At 40.5% G+C, this 15,155-nt stretch overlaps 1 protein-coding gene across 1 annotated transcript; it reads right to left on the bottom strand.

Annotated features, from left to right (window-relative positions):
* Positions 1-1,417: 1,417 nt before the first annotated feature.
* LOC124112636 lies at positions 1,418-5,715 on the bottom strand. Its single transcript, XM_046472767.2, has 7 exons — positions 5,691-5,715; positions 4,377-4,579; positions 3,570-3,633; positions 2,984-3,162; positions 2,351-2,520; positions 1,786-1,978; positions 1,418-1,586 (listed from the first exon to the last, which is right to left on the bottom strand). The coding sequence occupies exons 2-7, from the start codon at positions 4,573-4,575 to the stop codon at positions 1,447-1,449; spliced, it is 945 nt and encodes a 314-aa protein (XP_046328723.1). The 5' UTR covers positions 4,576-4,579; positions 5,691-5,715; the 3' UTR covers positions 1,418-1,446.
* Positions 5,716-15,155: the final 9,440 nt, after the last annotated feature.

Here is a 15,155-nt window from a genome sequence, read left to right as displayed (position 1 = left end):
AAAACTGGACTGTGTTTTGCCCTCCAAAATACTGGACCCTACCCTCTGGTGACACTACATCCATGCAAGCACATGACAATGACACTTACTCACAACGGAATTCGTTAAAGTTATAGTGCGTAAGTAAATGATATATAAGTTAAAATGCATATAAAACATATATTGAGAGATTGGTACACATAATACACACCTAAGCTACATTGATAACAACAAAAGTTGAAATATTAAATGAAAAAGTATTGCAGCATAAAGGACCTTTTAAAAGCCGAATACATGTGAGGATTTGGGAGATTTGTTTGTTCTGAAATGTGGCATTAGATATCGCCGTCCTGAAGATAATGCATAGTACTCCGAGTTTAGAATGTGAAAATGTTACTGTCCTTGAAGGGCTGGCTCTGTGCTAGGTTTAATTTAAACCTGGTATTGCCATCAGCCTGGCTTCAAACCAAAACGATTCGAAGGATCGAGAAAGACAAGTTCTATGGATGAACAACTTCTTGCTTGATAAAGGTGTTAGGCTCTACACCGAAACATCGCACTATTTGTAATAAAGAAGTTGTTCATCCATAGAACTTGTCTTTCTTCATCACACCAACTTCGAAATGCCACTGAAAGAAGTGATTGGAAGGATAGTTCCCGAGTGTCCAGTATTTATCAGCTGAAGAAGATCTGGTGGCCATCTATGTGACTTGATCGATCTCGTCTCTTCTTGTATCGATTAGATTGATCGTTGTTCATACTGATTATTGTACATGTTATTTCTTGAATAAAGCAACTGTGGGTTTTCAACATTCACTTTATCTCACAGCACTTCGTATACATGCAACTCGAGTCACACGACCTGTTCGCGTGTCAATGATCGGAGGCCTGTTTATATTTAGATCATCATGCACGAAGGCAAGTTATTGGACGACCATTTATATCCTGGTGTATGTGTGTGTGCGTTTGTGTCGATTTTGCTTTGAGACAGACTATTTTGTTAAGAAAGTGTTTCAATAAAAGGCGAAAGGAAGAACAGGACAATTTTATTTTTACCCCCAGCACACTTTATTTCAGCTGACCTAGTGTGTTCAGAGATTGATATTTCGTTTGGGGTAAAGCTGGAGGACAAACCTATTTGTTCGAACGTGTTTTGGAAATAGATTATTTTGATTTGGTTGGTACCTAACGGATTATTTTGAAATACCGTTTAAAGTGGCATAAAAAAACAGCACACTTAATCATTCACTCAAATCCTCTGTGATGACCTGTGTCCAGTTTCTAGAAAGTTATCTTAAGGCTTTTACTGTTGCAATTTCCATTCTTCAACATAGCGTTATGGTTGCCATGACACTAAACTGGCTTTGGAAAATAGGATCCTGTGTGACAAATGACCCTTTCCCGATTGTCAAGATGTAATGAAATGTAAATTATGAAACAAGGTTTACAAAACAGTTTATTGCAGAACTAGTTTGTTGCGGGGGCATCAGTTGCGGTGTTGGTGCCCAAGAGAGCTCCAGCAACGTGTCCTACGACGGTCTGTCCAGCATTGGCGACGGTGTTGGCCATGTTGTTGAGAGGCTCCTTCATGTTGGAGAGGGTTTGTTCTGTCAACGGATCAAACCAGCTATTATCATAACATGCAATATCCTGGTATCGATGAACAAATAACTACAGGGTCGTTACTGCTACTGTGTTACAGAAAGAGACAATCATCATTGTTAATATCTGTTTTGGAGTTGTGTAAATATCAACTCATTTTCAGATTGTTTTAAGTCTGACTTTCGAAAAAGACAAGACACATACGCATGATGTCACTGCCTGCTGCCTTCATGGCGCTGAGTGCGTTGGCTCCGTGCATGACGACGGTTCCGAGCTGGGTGCCTAGGGCCTGGAGGTGGGGCTGGAGCTTCTGTCCCAGCTGGGTGACGGAGTCTTTGGCAGCTTGGAGGAGGTTGCTGGCTCCGGTCTTGATAGCAGTTCCAGCAGAAGTGGCAAGCTACAAAGAACATGATATCACGGTTGAAACTAACAAACGTTTCCCCAGTGTCTGCAATAATAACTCATATCTATATCGTCTTTATTCGTTTAATTACGGTCTGTTAACTGATTTTGCGAAGGACACACATTTGCCAGGAGGTAGAATTTAGTCCTTGATATACCTAAAAGCCTGTTCCAGTTTACAGCATTACAGTAATTGTTTTCAGTTACATTACGGGACCAGATAAGTATCCAGCTACCATCTTCGTTGGGCCTTTCATTTGACCATCTCCTTACGCCTTCCTCTACCTCACGCTTCATCCGCAACGTTCGTCTGCCCTGTACGCCATTGTGGCTTAAAAGTTTAACTAATGGTTGAGGAGACACGTACCGACTTGACACCATCAACCATTGGCTGGAAGGTGCTGGCCAGGCTCTGTCCAATCCCTGAGAAGAAGTCTGTGAAGCCGTTCCTCTTGCTCTTGATGAGGCTGGAGATGACCTCCTCAGCCTTGTCCTTGATGGTCTTCAAGAAGTTATCAGCAACCAGGTTGTGGGTGTCTGTGAGAAAGATAGTTCATATCATGGAGATGAATTCATTGATATTTCACTTGAATAGTCAGGCATGATTTTTTTGTACTTGTATTTGGCATTATTCAATGTAACAGGATCTCTGATAATTTAAATGCATGCAATTTACATACATACAGTGAGATCACATTTAACTATTATAGATGAATGACGTTTCCAAACATATTCGTCTAAAAGAAATGACTTTTGATAGATGCGGGTCCAGACTTTTAAAACTGGTTTCACCGCATTTGAATTATATCTGCATTTTCATTGCAGTTACACAAATGACAAATGATAGACTTGAGGGTGAGTGACCACCTGGCCACCAATGTGTTACTAAGCATACAAGCAAATGGAATCATTATGTTTTGATCGATGATGATGAATTGGCTTTTGCTTGACTATACATTGTACAATTCAATATGTAAAGTACACCTTGCACATTACTCACTGACAAACTTGTCGACCTCACTGATGACCTCCTCAGGGGTGATCTCCAGCTTGGACAGTTTATCCATGACGCCCTTCAGACCCTTGACCAGGAAGCCGAACATGTTCTTCATCTCGCCCATCAGAGTGTCAACAACGTTGTGGAGGGAGGACTCCACGTTTTGGAGTACAGCGGGGAGCCTATGGGAAGATAGAACAACTGAATAGGGCGAGGGGGACCTGAACAGTATAGAAGAACTTTACCCCTAACTTTAATTGAGAGGCACCTTCCAAAGTAGTTTCAGTGCAAGATGCACATATTAAAGAACACCCATTGAGAGATGTGACATGCGAAATATTTGCTGAGATATTTAAATCAGCAAATGGAGTTTCTTACGATTTCAAAAACTGTCAATATTTCGCCAAAAATGGATGAATTAGGTTGAATTGTCAGTTTTAAAATGTTCAGCTAGTTTTGTGTATTATGTTTATTCATTACAGGCAGATTAAGGGGCACGACTGTGATTATGCAAAACAACAGTTGGTCTTGGTCATGTATTCATACGGTTTTGTTAGATGACATCTAATTGACATGTATCTATACATACTGGAGGTCTCTGGTGGAAGTGCCATCCTTATTCGCCAGGGCATTCGCAGTGTTCAGAGCTAAAGCTGAAGCAATAGGTAGGAAATGAAGCAAAAATGAAGCAAGGACGGCTCTACTTTCATGGTTAGGTAAGTCGTCTAAACATGGAGGAAAGTTGAAATTGTTACACGTTGAAAACGTTTACAACCTTCGTGAAACCAAGGAGCAAGGAAGTGATAGATATACTAAAAGGAGCTAGTTTTCATATCTTTCAAATTTTGCTGTTTACTACCTGGTTGACGTTTGGTTTCCCTGATGAATAACAAGTCTGTATATTTATATGACAATGTCTCATCAAGAATTGAACACACACCTTCAAACCTTCTCATTCTCCAAAGCCCTTAGCCACTGACGACCGTACCACAGTGTAGTCAAATAGTCAGTGCGGTTAACTTGACCATATAAACCATGCACGGTGGATTCCAATGGACACAATAATAGTGAGTCAGTGAGTTAGTCGGGAGGGCTTATTCCAGGGTGGTTTAGAATGATTATGATTAATAATTACAACCATTTTTTCATATTTTCCGTCAACCCTACATGTATGATCTGATGGGACAAGCACTAAAATAAAACACTACTTTATACTGAATACAGGTATTATGAGGTTCAACTGTAACGCAAAGAAGCCTTTATGGACTAAAGTGTCAATATTTATTATGTTCCAAAAAATATTTACCTCACTGCCGACAAAACGAGAAGCGACAGTATGGACATAATCAACAGCCTTCAATGTAAATAATTATGATTTGTTTTGAAGTATACTTGCCTTGAACTCCTTGAGATATAAGAGTCTTCCCTGCGGTAAGTCCAGCGTTCAGAAGATCAACTCCAGTCGTGTCCAGTTGGTGCATGAGGGCCCCACCAAGGGTCTTGAAGACGTTGGTCAGGGAGCTGCCGATATTACTGAACACGTTGGCCTGGGCCGTGGCCAGAAGAACAGCGGATAGAATGAAAAGGACCTTCATGTTGCTGGAATGTAAAGTACACAAATGTGAGCTTCAGACGTGGCTTTAAGTTGGAAGACAACATCCAAGGAAGTTTACTCTTCATATTGGTAAACATGTTCAGTAATTATTGCAATGACAGTCTCATCATTTTCCTCACTTAATATAATCTTCGTAATGCACGTGGACAAACATCCATATTATTGAATTTGGACCAATAGTAGTTGTTAAGCTGACATGATTAAAATAGAGATCTGGGAATGGAGCACGTCATGTTCACTGCCAAACACAGATAGTATATCATACAAAATTAATGGTCCACATGTTTTATTATTTTATTATTTTGACTCCATTCATACTTTTGCTATACATACAAATAAGTTAATGAGAGTATGAGTGTGGACACCAGGGCCTTGGGGTGCTCTGTCCGTGACGCTAATAACAAGATCTGACAAAATGAGGGCCTGTTGATTGCGTGCTATCAACGAGTGGTTTACCCAGCCCAGCCAAGCCCAGGCTTTGATTATGTACATTCGAAATGTTCTAAAGCTGGTTTGGTTTCTTTTCTCTTTTTTTTTCAGATGAATAGATCGTAAGTAACTATAACCCATATTGTGGCGTCAAACAAAAATACATTTGATTTTGAACCTTTTCATTTTTTTACTCGTTAAGCAAATTTGAGCTTCATCTATTACTACAAGTGCTTGTTTGGCGATTGCAAAAGATGAGTTGCTGGATGACGACATCAATGTTGGGGATTTTTTGTAATCCTTTATAACGTGGTGGCACAGGTGGTCCAGTTTCATAAAAACGTAATTCGCTGTACAGATTTGTGTCCCTCAAGCGTTGGTGATTCTCCTGATTATGATTAATAATAATAATAATAATAATAATAATAACCATACCCGTCCTCGAGGTTTTACCTGTAAGTGTAATACTTCAGCATTCAAAAACCAAAAAGTAAAAATCAAATTCACTTACTCACTAACTATTTTGTATCACTAAAGTAACAACTGACATCCAACTGTTAACATGTATTGTATAGGAAAGTTGGAACAACAATGTCAGGCAGTACATCTATAGATAACCTTACCATTAAATTCAGAGTAAAAAAATACAAAGGGCACATTTCTCACCTTTGGTTTGGGTGGTAAGACAAAGGTCAAAGGCTTGGTTCTTGTCTTTTTAAACTTTTTCATGCTGTCACGTGGTCGGCCATACTTGGATGTAAATATGGCATATGGTAGGGCAAATTAGGACATCCGCTGTAAGTGTTATCTGGATATGTCGGTCAGTGTAATCTGACGTAAGTGTGACTGGTGACCATCCTCTTGGAAGGGTGACCCACTGAGATCCCCACTCTATTGAAGTAATTGCTGATTTGAAAGAGGTGATTATAACATACGAGTTGACTTTAAGAGGTAATGTAATTTTGTCATCGAGACTTGTCAAAATTTCTTATCCAGTGTTCATTATATTATCAAAAGTGAGAACAATCTAAACCAAATTCTTGAACCAAGTTTTGAACCAATTCTTAGACCAACTTTTTAGCTAATTTCTTGAACCCAATTCTTGAACGATTGCATGAACCAAACGCAAGGGTATCGGAATAATAGAATAAGGAAATGCAAAATAAGTATCAAAAAGAAGCGTACATGAGGAAAATCAGTTTCATCTTATTGATAAGGATCTATAATAATATATTCAGATTATCACATTTTACGTTCCTTAACGGGGCATGTATGTCATTATGTAGAAGGTAGAGTGCATTTTGTTGAGAACTTTCTGAGAATAGTTACTGCCAAGGCTGGTCATTAATACACATTGTAAAGTGTTAAACATGCTTATTTTCATCTATCTTCCACGAACATTTTGGAAATGTCTACATGAGACATTGATCATATTATAATAAATGTATGGAATACCACTAATACCTACTAAAATGTTAGCACAGGAACACAATGTTTTGCCATATGAGCGCTTGTAGAACCAGATTGAGCAAAATAAGAAGAATTCAAAGTATGATGAATCATGATGATGCGTCCATGAACGATGAGTCGAGGAAAGGTTTGAATGTTCTAGATATGATTTACTTCAATATTTGCAATCTCAGAGAAGAAACCAAGTTCCTTTTTGTGCAAGAAACATTCAACTGTGTAAACCACTATCCCACACAACAAACTTGAGGAAAAGCTTGAGGCATGTGTGGTGACTATAGATATAATTACATCTCTATCGTCGGAGAATCGGGACAATAGGTCAAAGATGAAAGCAAATACCATCTGAAGGTTACTGAGAAAAGAATACTTAGTATGTGAAATCCTCGAATTCCCCCATTGATCACATCTGTGCGAGCCTGGGGGATAAGACAAGAAGTAGGCACCCCCAGGGGCACCAATCTTGCCACCCCACCCCACCCAGCGCAACCCTTCTTGCTGAGCCGAATGGTTTGACCTCTTTTATTTAAGCTTCAGGTATATCGATGACCTGATAATTCAATAATGGTTAAAGAGCCAGTACCCTTCCACTGATTTAACCACCTGAACTAGAAATATAAGAGATTTTTATTTTGTTGGTTATATTTACTAAACTATAGTGTTGGAAGGGATTTTCCTTGGGGTGCAGAGTCATAATGAACATTTGAGCTTTAGATAGCATGCCGCAGTTTAGCATGGACACCCCACTCAGATACAGTATGCACACTTCGTACCGACCTAGAATATAGTACTTTGCAGTGTGTTTAAGTGTGTCAGAGTTGGGTTTCCATGTTAACTGCGGTGGTATCTCACACAATAAAACTGGCATTAGTCCGAACAAGAACAAGCAGCCACACACAGGTGCATGCTATTTGCTACATATGAAAAATAGTCTTGAGCGCGACGTTAAACCACATTTACTTTGTCGCTATACCCGGTGTCATCTGAGTAACTCAAAATGTAGGTATTTGTAAATCTAATGTATCTATTTGTTTATCTGTCTAATGCTGGACTACGTACGCACCCAAATGCAGAGAACTATAATCATCAGAAAGTCTTATCTACTTTTGGGATCGGTCTCACCAAAGGTTACCTCACTGCGCTTAGTGATCCCTATCTAGACTCTAGGGACTCTACAGTCCCCATGATTTGAACACACAGAGGCCCAACCTTTCCATGTTAATGTGCATGGGTGTGCCTGTTGGGTTTAACGCCTCGTTGAGCCGTTTTTCAGTTATATCACAATGAGTTGGCTTGAAATTGGAAGACCCGAAGAGAAGCAAGTCTTAGTCCTTACGACAAGCATGACACTGACACAGCGAGAAGTATTAACGGGGCGCATTTAAGTATCGAACCTACGATCATATTAGGGTTGCCTCCCATCCAGGATTCGAACTCACTCTGCCAGAGTGAGGCACCAAATTGCCAGCACACAAAGTCAGCGATCAGAACCACTCGGGCACCGAGGCTTCCACAAAAATGAAAGTCCGACAGCTGGTAGCCTAGATCGCGAACTAGAGGGGTACACAAAGTTGTCGGACTTTCATTTTATGGACACCTCGGTGTCTGAGTGGTACCGATCGCTCACTTTGTGTGCAGGCGATTAGGTGCCTCACTCTGGCTGCGTGGGTTCGAATCCCGGATGGGACGGAACCCAAGTAAGTACTACAATCTGTACTTTATCAGAAGTTTGGCGGGTGGGGTTATGAGGGTGGCAGGGGTTGGGGAACAGTGTCTATAACGACATTTTTGGGAAGCGTATGCTGATTATCACTCGAAAATATGCACGCACGTAATGCTTATCTCTTCTCTTATATATACAACCTCTAGAAACCTCAACACACGATCCAGTCGTCTAAGGCGCTGCAATTCGCTCTGCAGAGTTGCTTCCCTTGGGCACGCCAGAAACCTATGATTGTGGGTTCGCCCCGATTATGCTTCTAGGTTTGTCAGCACCATACCCGTGCTCGTTGGTTTTACCGAATTGGTAAACGTCCGAGACCTGCATCACTTCGGGCTTTCCTCCCACATTAAGCTGACACGCCGCGATATAACTGGAATACTGTTAAAAGCAGCGTTAAACCCAACTCACTCACTCACTCACTCACTCAACACACGATCGCTCGGTCAAACGTTCCACATCGCACAACTCAAGCTGAATTTGTTTTGTTTCTGTGAACAAAAACAACTATTTACTAGCAAACATCATCACGTTATTTATATATGCTGTTTGCAAGATTGATCACAACTCACAACCTGACAGGCCACTAATTCCAACACTTATCAGAAGTTCCCTGGTTTTTCTTGACAACAAGTGTTCAGTGTGCCTGCACTGTCACTCTGGTTCGTGGATAATCGGACATACTGAACGCTGAGAACAGATCTAGAGTGAACACGCCTTTATCTCTTATCTCAAATCATTACGGTTGCCTAGTAACGGAATTTAGTGTCAGAAGTCAACTGCGATAGGTGTTGATCATGCCAACCAAGTCAATCTTCAAACCAGGCATCTGTCCTTATATTAGATACGGAGCTCTACACAGCAACAATATTCCAGTTTCAGCATGTCATGGTAACCATGATGGCCAGAAACACACATCGTCCACGCACATAAACAGTCCAAACGTACGATGTCGGCTAAAAACTTATTTCCCTGGGATTTCAGACATTCCCAAACCTGACTTGATTTGTCAAACCATGAGAAGTGCACACCTGTTGACGCCTTCCGTGGACATGTGTCTGATTGTTGTCATCTCTGCGGGTCTCTATCCCGGACGGATATATTTTTCTCTATATACATATCTTTCCTAAAACGTAGAGCTGATATGTTTTGCGACGGAAAACGGTCATATACCCATGTAACTAATTGGAGGATAAGAACCAAATTGCGATTTTATTTACATGGTTTCTCATAAAACAAAAATACCAAAACGGTTGATAGTTCGAATGCGGCGTTCAGCGGTGATGTTTAAATTGGAATGATTTTGAGTTCCTTTCGAAATTTGTCTTGGGGTTGCCCAGTAAGGCGATCTGATTCATCCCGATTTGCCCCGGCCGTATTCATGAACACTCAGCGTCATCATGTGTTAAACTTTAGCTGACACTCCCTCACGCATTGACTCACTCACACATATACTCACTCATTGATATATCCACTCACTCACATACTCAAACACTGACTGTGCACATGGTGTTCGCGTGAACTGTGGGGATCAGAGAGACGTGACCTACATGCAGCAGGGTCACTCTACAATCACTGATACCACGTCGCATATACAGCCCAACAACATAATGACCTTTCCTGATAGATTACCAACCTTGGTCAAATCTAAAAGCAAATACTTTGAATGCTTTGAGATACGAGGATGGGCAAACGAAGGTTCAAGGAACTCATGTGTCTCGCAACAAGTGAGTGAGTGAGTATGGTTTTACGCCGCTTTTAGCAATATTCCAGCAATATCACGGCGGGTCTCACAACAAGTGCTGTCACGGCAGGGGACACATGATATGAACTTTACACATCGTACCTTTGTCAGACTCAAACCCGATCTTCGGTGTGACGAGTCAATGCTTTAATAGTCCACTCAGCCCTATCACAGACCTTCATGATGATGGCGACGAACGCCTGATGATATGATGACGAGGAAACTTCCCACTCCTCCTTTATCTAAGTGAGTGAATGATTATCGTTTTACACCGCGGAGGACACGTTATTGATTTCACGTATATACCCATGATGGGAATCGTAAGCTAGAATTTTTCGTGACGAGGACGCTTAAACCACTTGGCTACCCCGACGCTGGTTTCCACAGAACATATTCAAATTTATTGTCATAATAAATATTTTTGCATTTCTCAATTAGGCGATATTTATGATTTTAATCCAAATTTTGATTGGTTGTCTGATCGCTTTCCTGATCCAATTGTTTGATTGACATTAGCGTTAGTTTTAAGTCTTTCGTTAATTTTACTCAAACAGATACCGTTGATATGCCGAACACAAACTACACTGGCCAAAAAAAGAAACGCATAACAGAATAATCGATGGTTCATAACATGTTTAATGACGTAGGATTACACAATAACTAATGAAGATACAACGACCAAATTTTATACAGGATGAGGCACATGTTTCTTACACTACCAACAATCTTTTAATGTCCTAAGGGATGTCTGTGTCTGTGATGGCACTGTGCCAAAGTCAGTACCGGGTGTTACCACCACGAGCATCGATCACAGCTCTGCACCGCCTGGGCATGGACTGTATGAGTCGTCGAATCTGGCGTTGTGGAATCCTTCTCCACTCATCCTGCAAGGCATGGTTCAGCTGTTGAAGCGTCTGTGGTTGAGGCTGTCGGCGTCGTACACGTCTGTCTAGCAGATCCAACAAAATTAATGTTCAAAGGGGTTTAGATCAGGCGATTTGGAGGGCCATCGCAGCACAGTAACATTGTTGTGGGCAAGATAATCCATGGTAACATATGCAGTATGCGGTCTTGCGTTGTCTTGCTGGAACTCTCTCTTCTGACGTCAATGGCGGGAATAAGGTGACGTTGAAGGATTTCATCACGGTAGCGTACAACAGTTAAATTTCCCTGCACGGGCACCAGATCTCTCCTTCCATTCACGGATATGCCTGCCCACATCATGACACATCCACCGCCGTATCGGTCGACTTCATGAATACAGTGTCGAGTGTAGCGTTCATTTCTCCGTCTGTAGACACGCATCCTACCATCATAGCGATACAGCATGAACCGCGACTCATTACTGAACCATATCCTTCTCCAGTGCACTAGGGTCCATGGTCGAACATTTCTGCTCCATTGCAGACGTGCCCGACGATGATGTTGCCTCAGAACGGGCGCTGTATATGGTCTCATTGGCCGTATCCTATGCTGTCTTAGACGATTTCTGATGGTTTGCGCTGAGACTCAACGAAGACCAGGAACATTGTTAGCTATGTATGCTGCACTGATTGTCCGGTTGCGAAGATGCAAAACCCGGATGAAGCGGTCCTGCACTGCAGTTGTGACCCTGGGTCTTCCACTTCTCGGTCGATCTCTTGTAGAGTTGTGGAGTCTGTAGCGCTGCCACAGACGAGAAATGGTACTCTGCCTCACGTTAAAGTGCCTGGCTACTGATGTCTGACTTTCTCCAGCTTCCAGACGTCCAGTGGCTCTGTTTCTACAGTCTTCATTCAGCCTTGACGTTCTGGAGCTTATCGACAAACTGTTCCAACCTGTTATTTAGGACCTGCCTAAATATTTTGCCAAAAAATACCCATAAGAGTGATACCCCAATGATATGTACATTATGAACACTCTCCTTCTAATGGATAGGAAATATAATGTTTTTTGACCATTCATCCGGGAAAATACCACAACTCAAATATTGTTGTTATAACCTTACTGCCATATGTAAATTGCTAGAATTATTGAAACAAAATAATATCTCATGAAATGTTCCAATAAGGGAAATACTACTTGCTGAATATAAGTTGAGAATTTTTTTAATTTTTACATGTTAACATTTGATGTACACATTTATAGACTTTTTTGTTCACACTTATAAAAAAAGATAAATCCTGATCTACAAGTTTCATTTTCAACAATGCCTGTTTAGCATCAATAACTATGTGAATGAATCTGTACTGAATATCTAGTAACTTAACATCTCTGGTACATTTTCTAAAATCTTTCTTGGAGATACTGACATAAGGGTAACGCTATTTTTCGGGGCATTATCATTTGGGGAAGCCCGAGGTCTTCCATTAACAGCCCGACGAAGGAGGCAGTTGGAAAGACTGAGGATAGAATTTGTTATCAAATAAAAATAAACAACAATATCGGTTTTGAAACTTTTACTGCAATCAACACACAACGAATGTCACTGATCCACTTTTACAAATATGGAAACGTCATAGAACAAACCAGATGACGTCACTATTGAAACTCAATGGCCCGTCGTCAAGCAATATGAGGGCATTATAAAGTTGCAGTGACCCGTTCATTTCTGATAACATCCGGGCGGTTCAATGATAATTCTATCCATTTTAGCTATAATATTAAGGATATGTTCTCATGTTTTATAAAACACTGGAGGATTGCTGTGGTGATAGGTTTTACACAGAATAATCTCGACCCTTTTGTTGATGACAGCAAATCCGACTGGGTTGAGTTTATGGTTTGGTTAGTGATGTTTAACTTGGTATCGACAATCGTTACTTTCCATTGTTTTGGAATATTCAGTAGCATCTGATTATATTCCAGTATTGTTCCTGTAAAGTGACTCACTGAATGATTTAAATCCTCCATCGGTTTTACAAATACCCTTTATAGTATTATTCCATTCTTAAACCATTTTTTTGTATTTTGAAATAAGGGTTTCAGAATTGAGGATTAAGCCAAATAGATTCAGATAGTATTTCAGTTGCGATCAGCAAGTCTGTTTTGTGGTACCAATAGTATACTTCCCAGGTAGTCAATACATCCTTCCAGTCGGGATTATTTATTTTAATAACATTTTTTAATATTTGCCCCGAGAAGGAATAGTGAGCTTAATGCTAATGGGGAAACTGCAAGGGTTATTATAAAACTGGGTATATTTTACACAATTCTAAAAAATGACAGCTTCAAAGAATCAATAAAGGTTTTAACCTCAGCCTTTCTGAGTCCGCTTTTTCATACTTTCTTTTTAACGTTGATCTTTTAATTTTGTCTTGTTTAACATCCCACATATGTGTATAAAATGATTCGTTGAATTTAATGATAAACGTACTGGGCGGATTTAGTGGAACTGAAAATATATGAACTAATGTTGAAAGGGCTAGAGGTATATTAACTGTAATTTTACCTGTCAATGTAAGTTTTCTTTTTCTCCATACAGACAAAATTCTTTTGCATTGTTGTTGTTTTGTGTTGTAATAATGACCCAGTGGTCATGTTGATACATTAATAAATTTACTTTGAATACGCCCATTTCACCACGACATGTTTCCCTAAATGTATTACGGGTATTATGAAAGATCATCAACGTGTCAATGTCGACGGTAACTCTGAAACTATAGAAAACTTCTTATTGTTTGTTTTATATGTGTTTACAATCTGCATCAAACCATGGTGAAGACGCAAAACCAGCACTGTCACTATTGTCATTACTAGTGTTCGTTTAGCCTAATACTTTCTTAAGCACACTTTTGAATGATAGAAACCAACGTCTCAGCTGTTTGTGAGGATTTAGTGTCTGTGAAAAGCCTGCGAGATCGTTGTTTAAGGACCCAGAATAATCATATCATTTAAATATCTGTACATAATGAAATATAACATTCATACTGACTACCTTACGCCGTTGAAGTTCAATGGGTACCGTGTTAGCGCAAGAGTGCATAGCGAAATATGTATTCCTATTCTGATTTTCACGGCATCGGTTCGAGTTTTTTTCAGGATTATTTGTATCAATAGCACAATTTCTGTTGAAAAACGATTCGACTGTTTGTATTATGCAGTATTGTTCAGCTGTAAGGTAAATACTCCCGTTTGTGGGTTTTAAATTTTGTCAGCGCGCATGCGTAATATCATAAGGTCAAGGTGAAGTAGTTCTTTGTCACGCCTGTTGACATCTTTCTTCCTGGATCGTCATTGTCTAGTAGCGTTTGTCAAAGTCATAGTGAGTGAGTATGGTTTAACGCCGCTTTTAGCGGGGGACACCAGAAACAGCTTCACAAATTGTACCCATGTTGGGAATCGAACCCAGGTCTTCGGCGTGACGACCGAACGCTTTAACCACTAGGCTAACCCACCTCCCATAATCAGAGTTATAAGTTAGCTGAAACATGGCATGTAACCTGAGCAGGACAATGTTACAAACAGGTAGCTTGTTATTAGTCGTTGTCATGTATTGTAAAAACGTCCGTGGGCTTTCCTCCCAAAGTAAGCTGACACGCCGTGATATAACTGGAATACTGTTAAAAGCGGCGTTGAACCAAACTCACTCACTCACTCACTCCCCTTAGGCCCAGAGCACTTCACCCACGCTGGCCAAAATGACCCCGGGCTTTAAATCGATTCCCCCAAGTATTTCAAATGTCCATAGTTGGTGATGTGTTTGTGTAAACAATTATAACTTTATTGGAGACGTGTGTTTGGCCACGTAGGGTGTGCGTGTTCCTTGAATGACACATGTCACACCGGGTGTGACCATGAAGACAGCATCGCATTAGATTTTGTGCTTTTGACAAGATAAGGTTGATTATTAGATGAAATTGGTAGTGAATGCTTAATACCATACAGATATATTTAGGAGTTTTAATCCTTTCATTCTCATTGGGTAATCCTTTCACGCTGATTGACGGAAGTTTGGGAGGCACGGGTGGCCCAGTCGTCTAAGGCGCCGCAATTCGCTGTGCAGAGTTGAGTTCCTTGGGCACGCCAGAAACCTATGATTGTGGGTTCGAATCCCGGTTCGTCCCTATTATGTTTCAAGGTTTTTCACCAGAATACCCGTGCTTGTGGGTTTCACCAAAGTGGTAAACGTCTGAGACCTGAATCACTTCTCAAACCATGAAATTGTCTTGTCTTCTTGAAATGGTTTCAGAATTAAACATAACGAAAAACAAGTGGCACT

The sequence above is a fragment of the Haliotis rufescens genome, unplaced genomic scaffold (genome assembly GCF_023055435.1).
Source record: "Haliotis rufescens isolate VD_foot unplaced genomic scaffold, xgHalRufe1.0.p SCAF_95, whole genome shotgun sequence".
Classification (NCBI taxonomy): Eukaryota; Metazoa; Mollusca; class Gastropoda; order Lepetellida; family Haliotidae; genus Haliotis; species Haliotis rufescens.
Note: the sequence above shows the minus strand (reverse complement) of the source record. Positions and strands in the feature narration are given on the sequence as shown.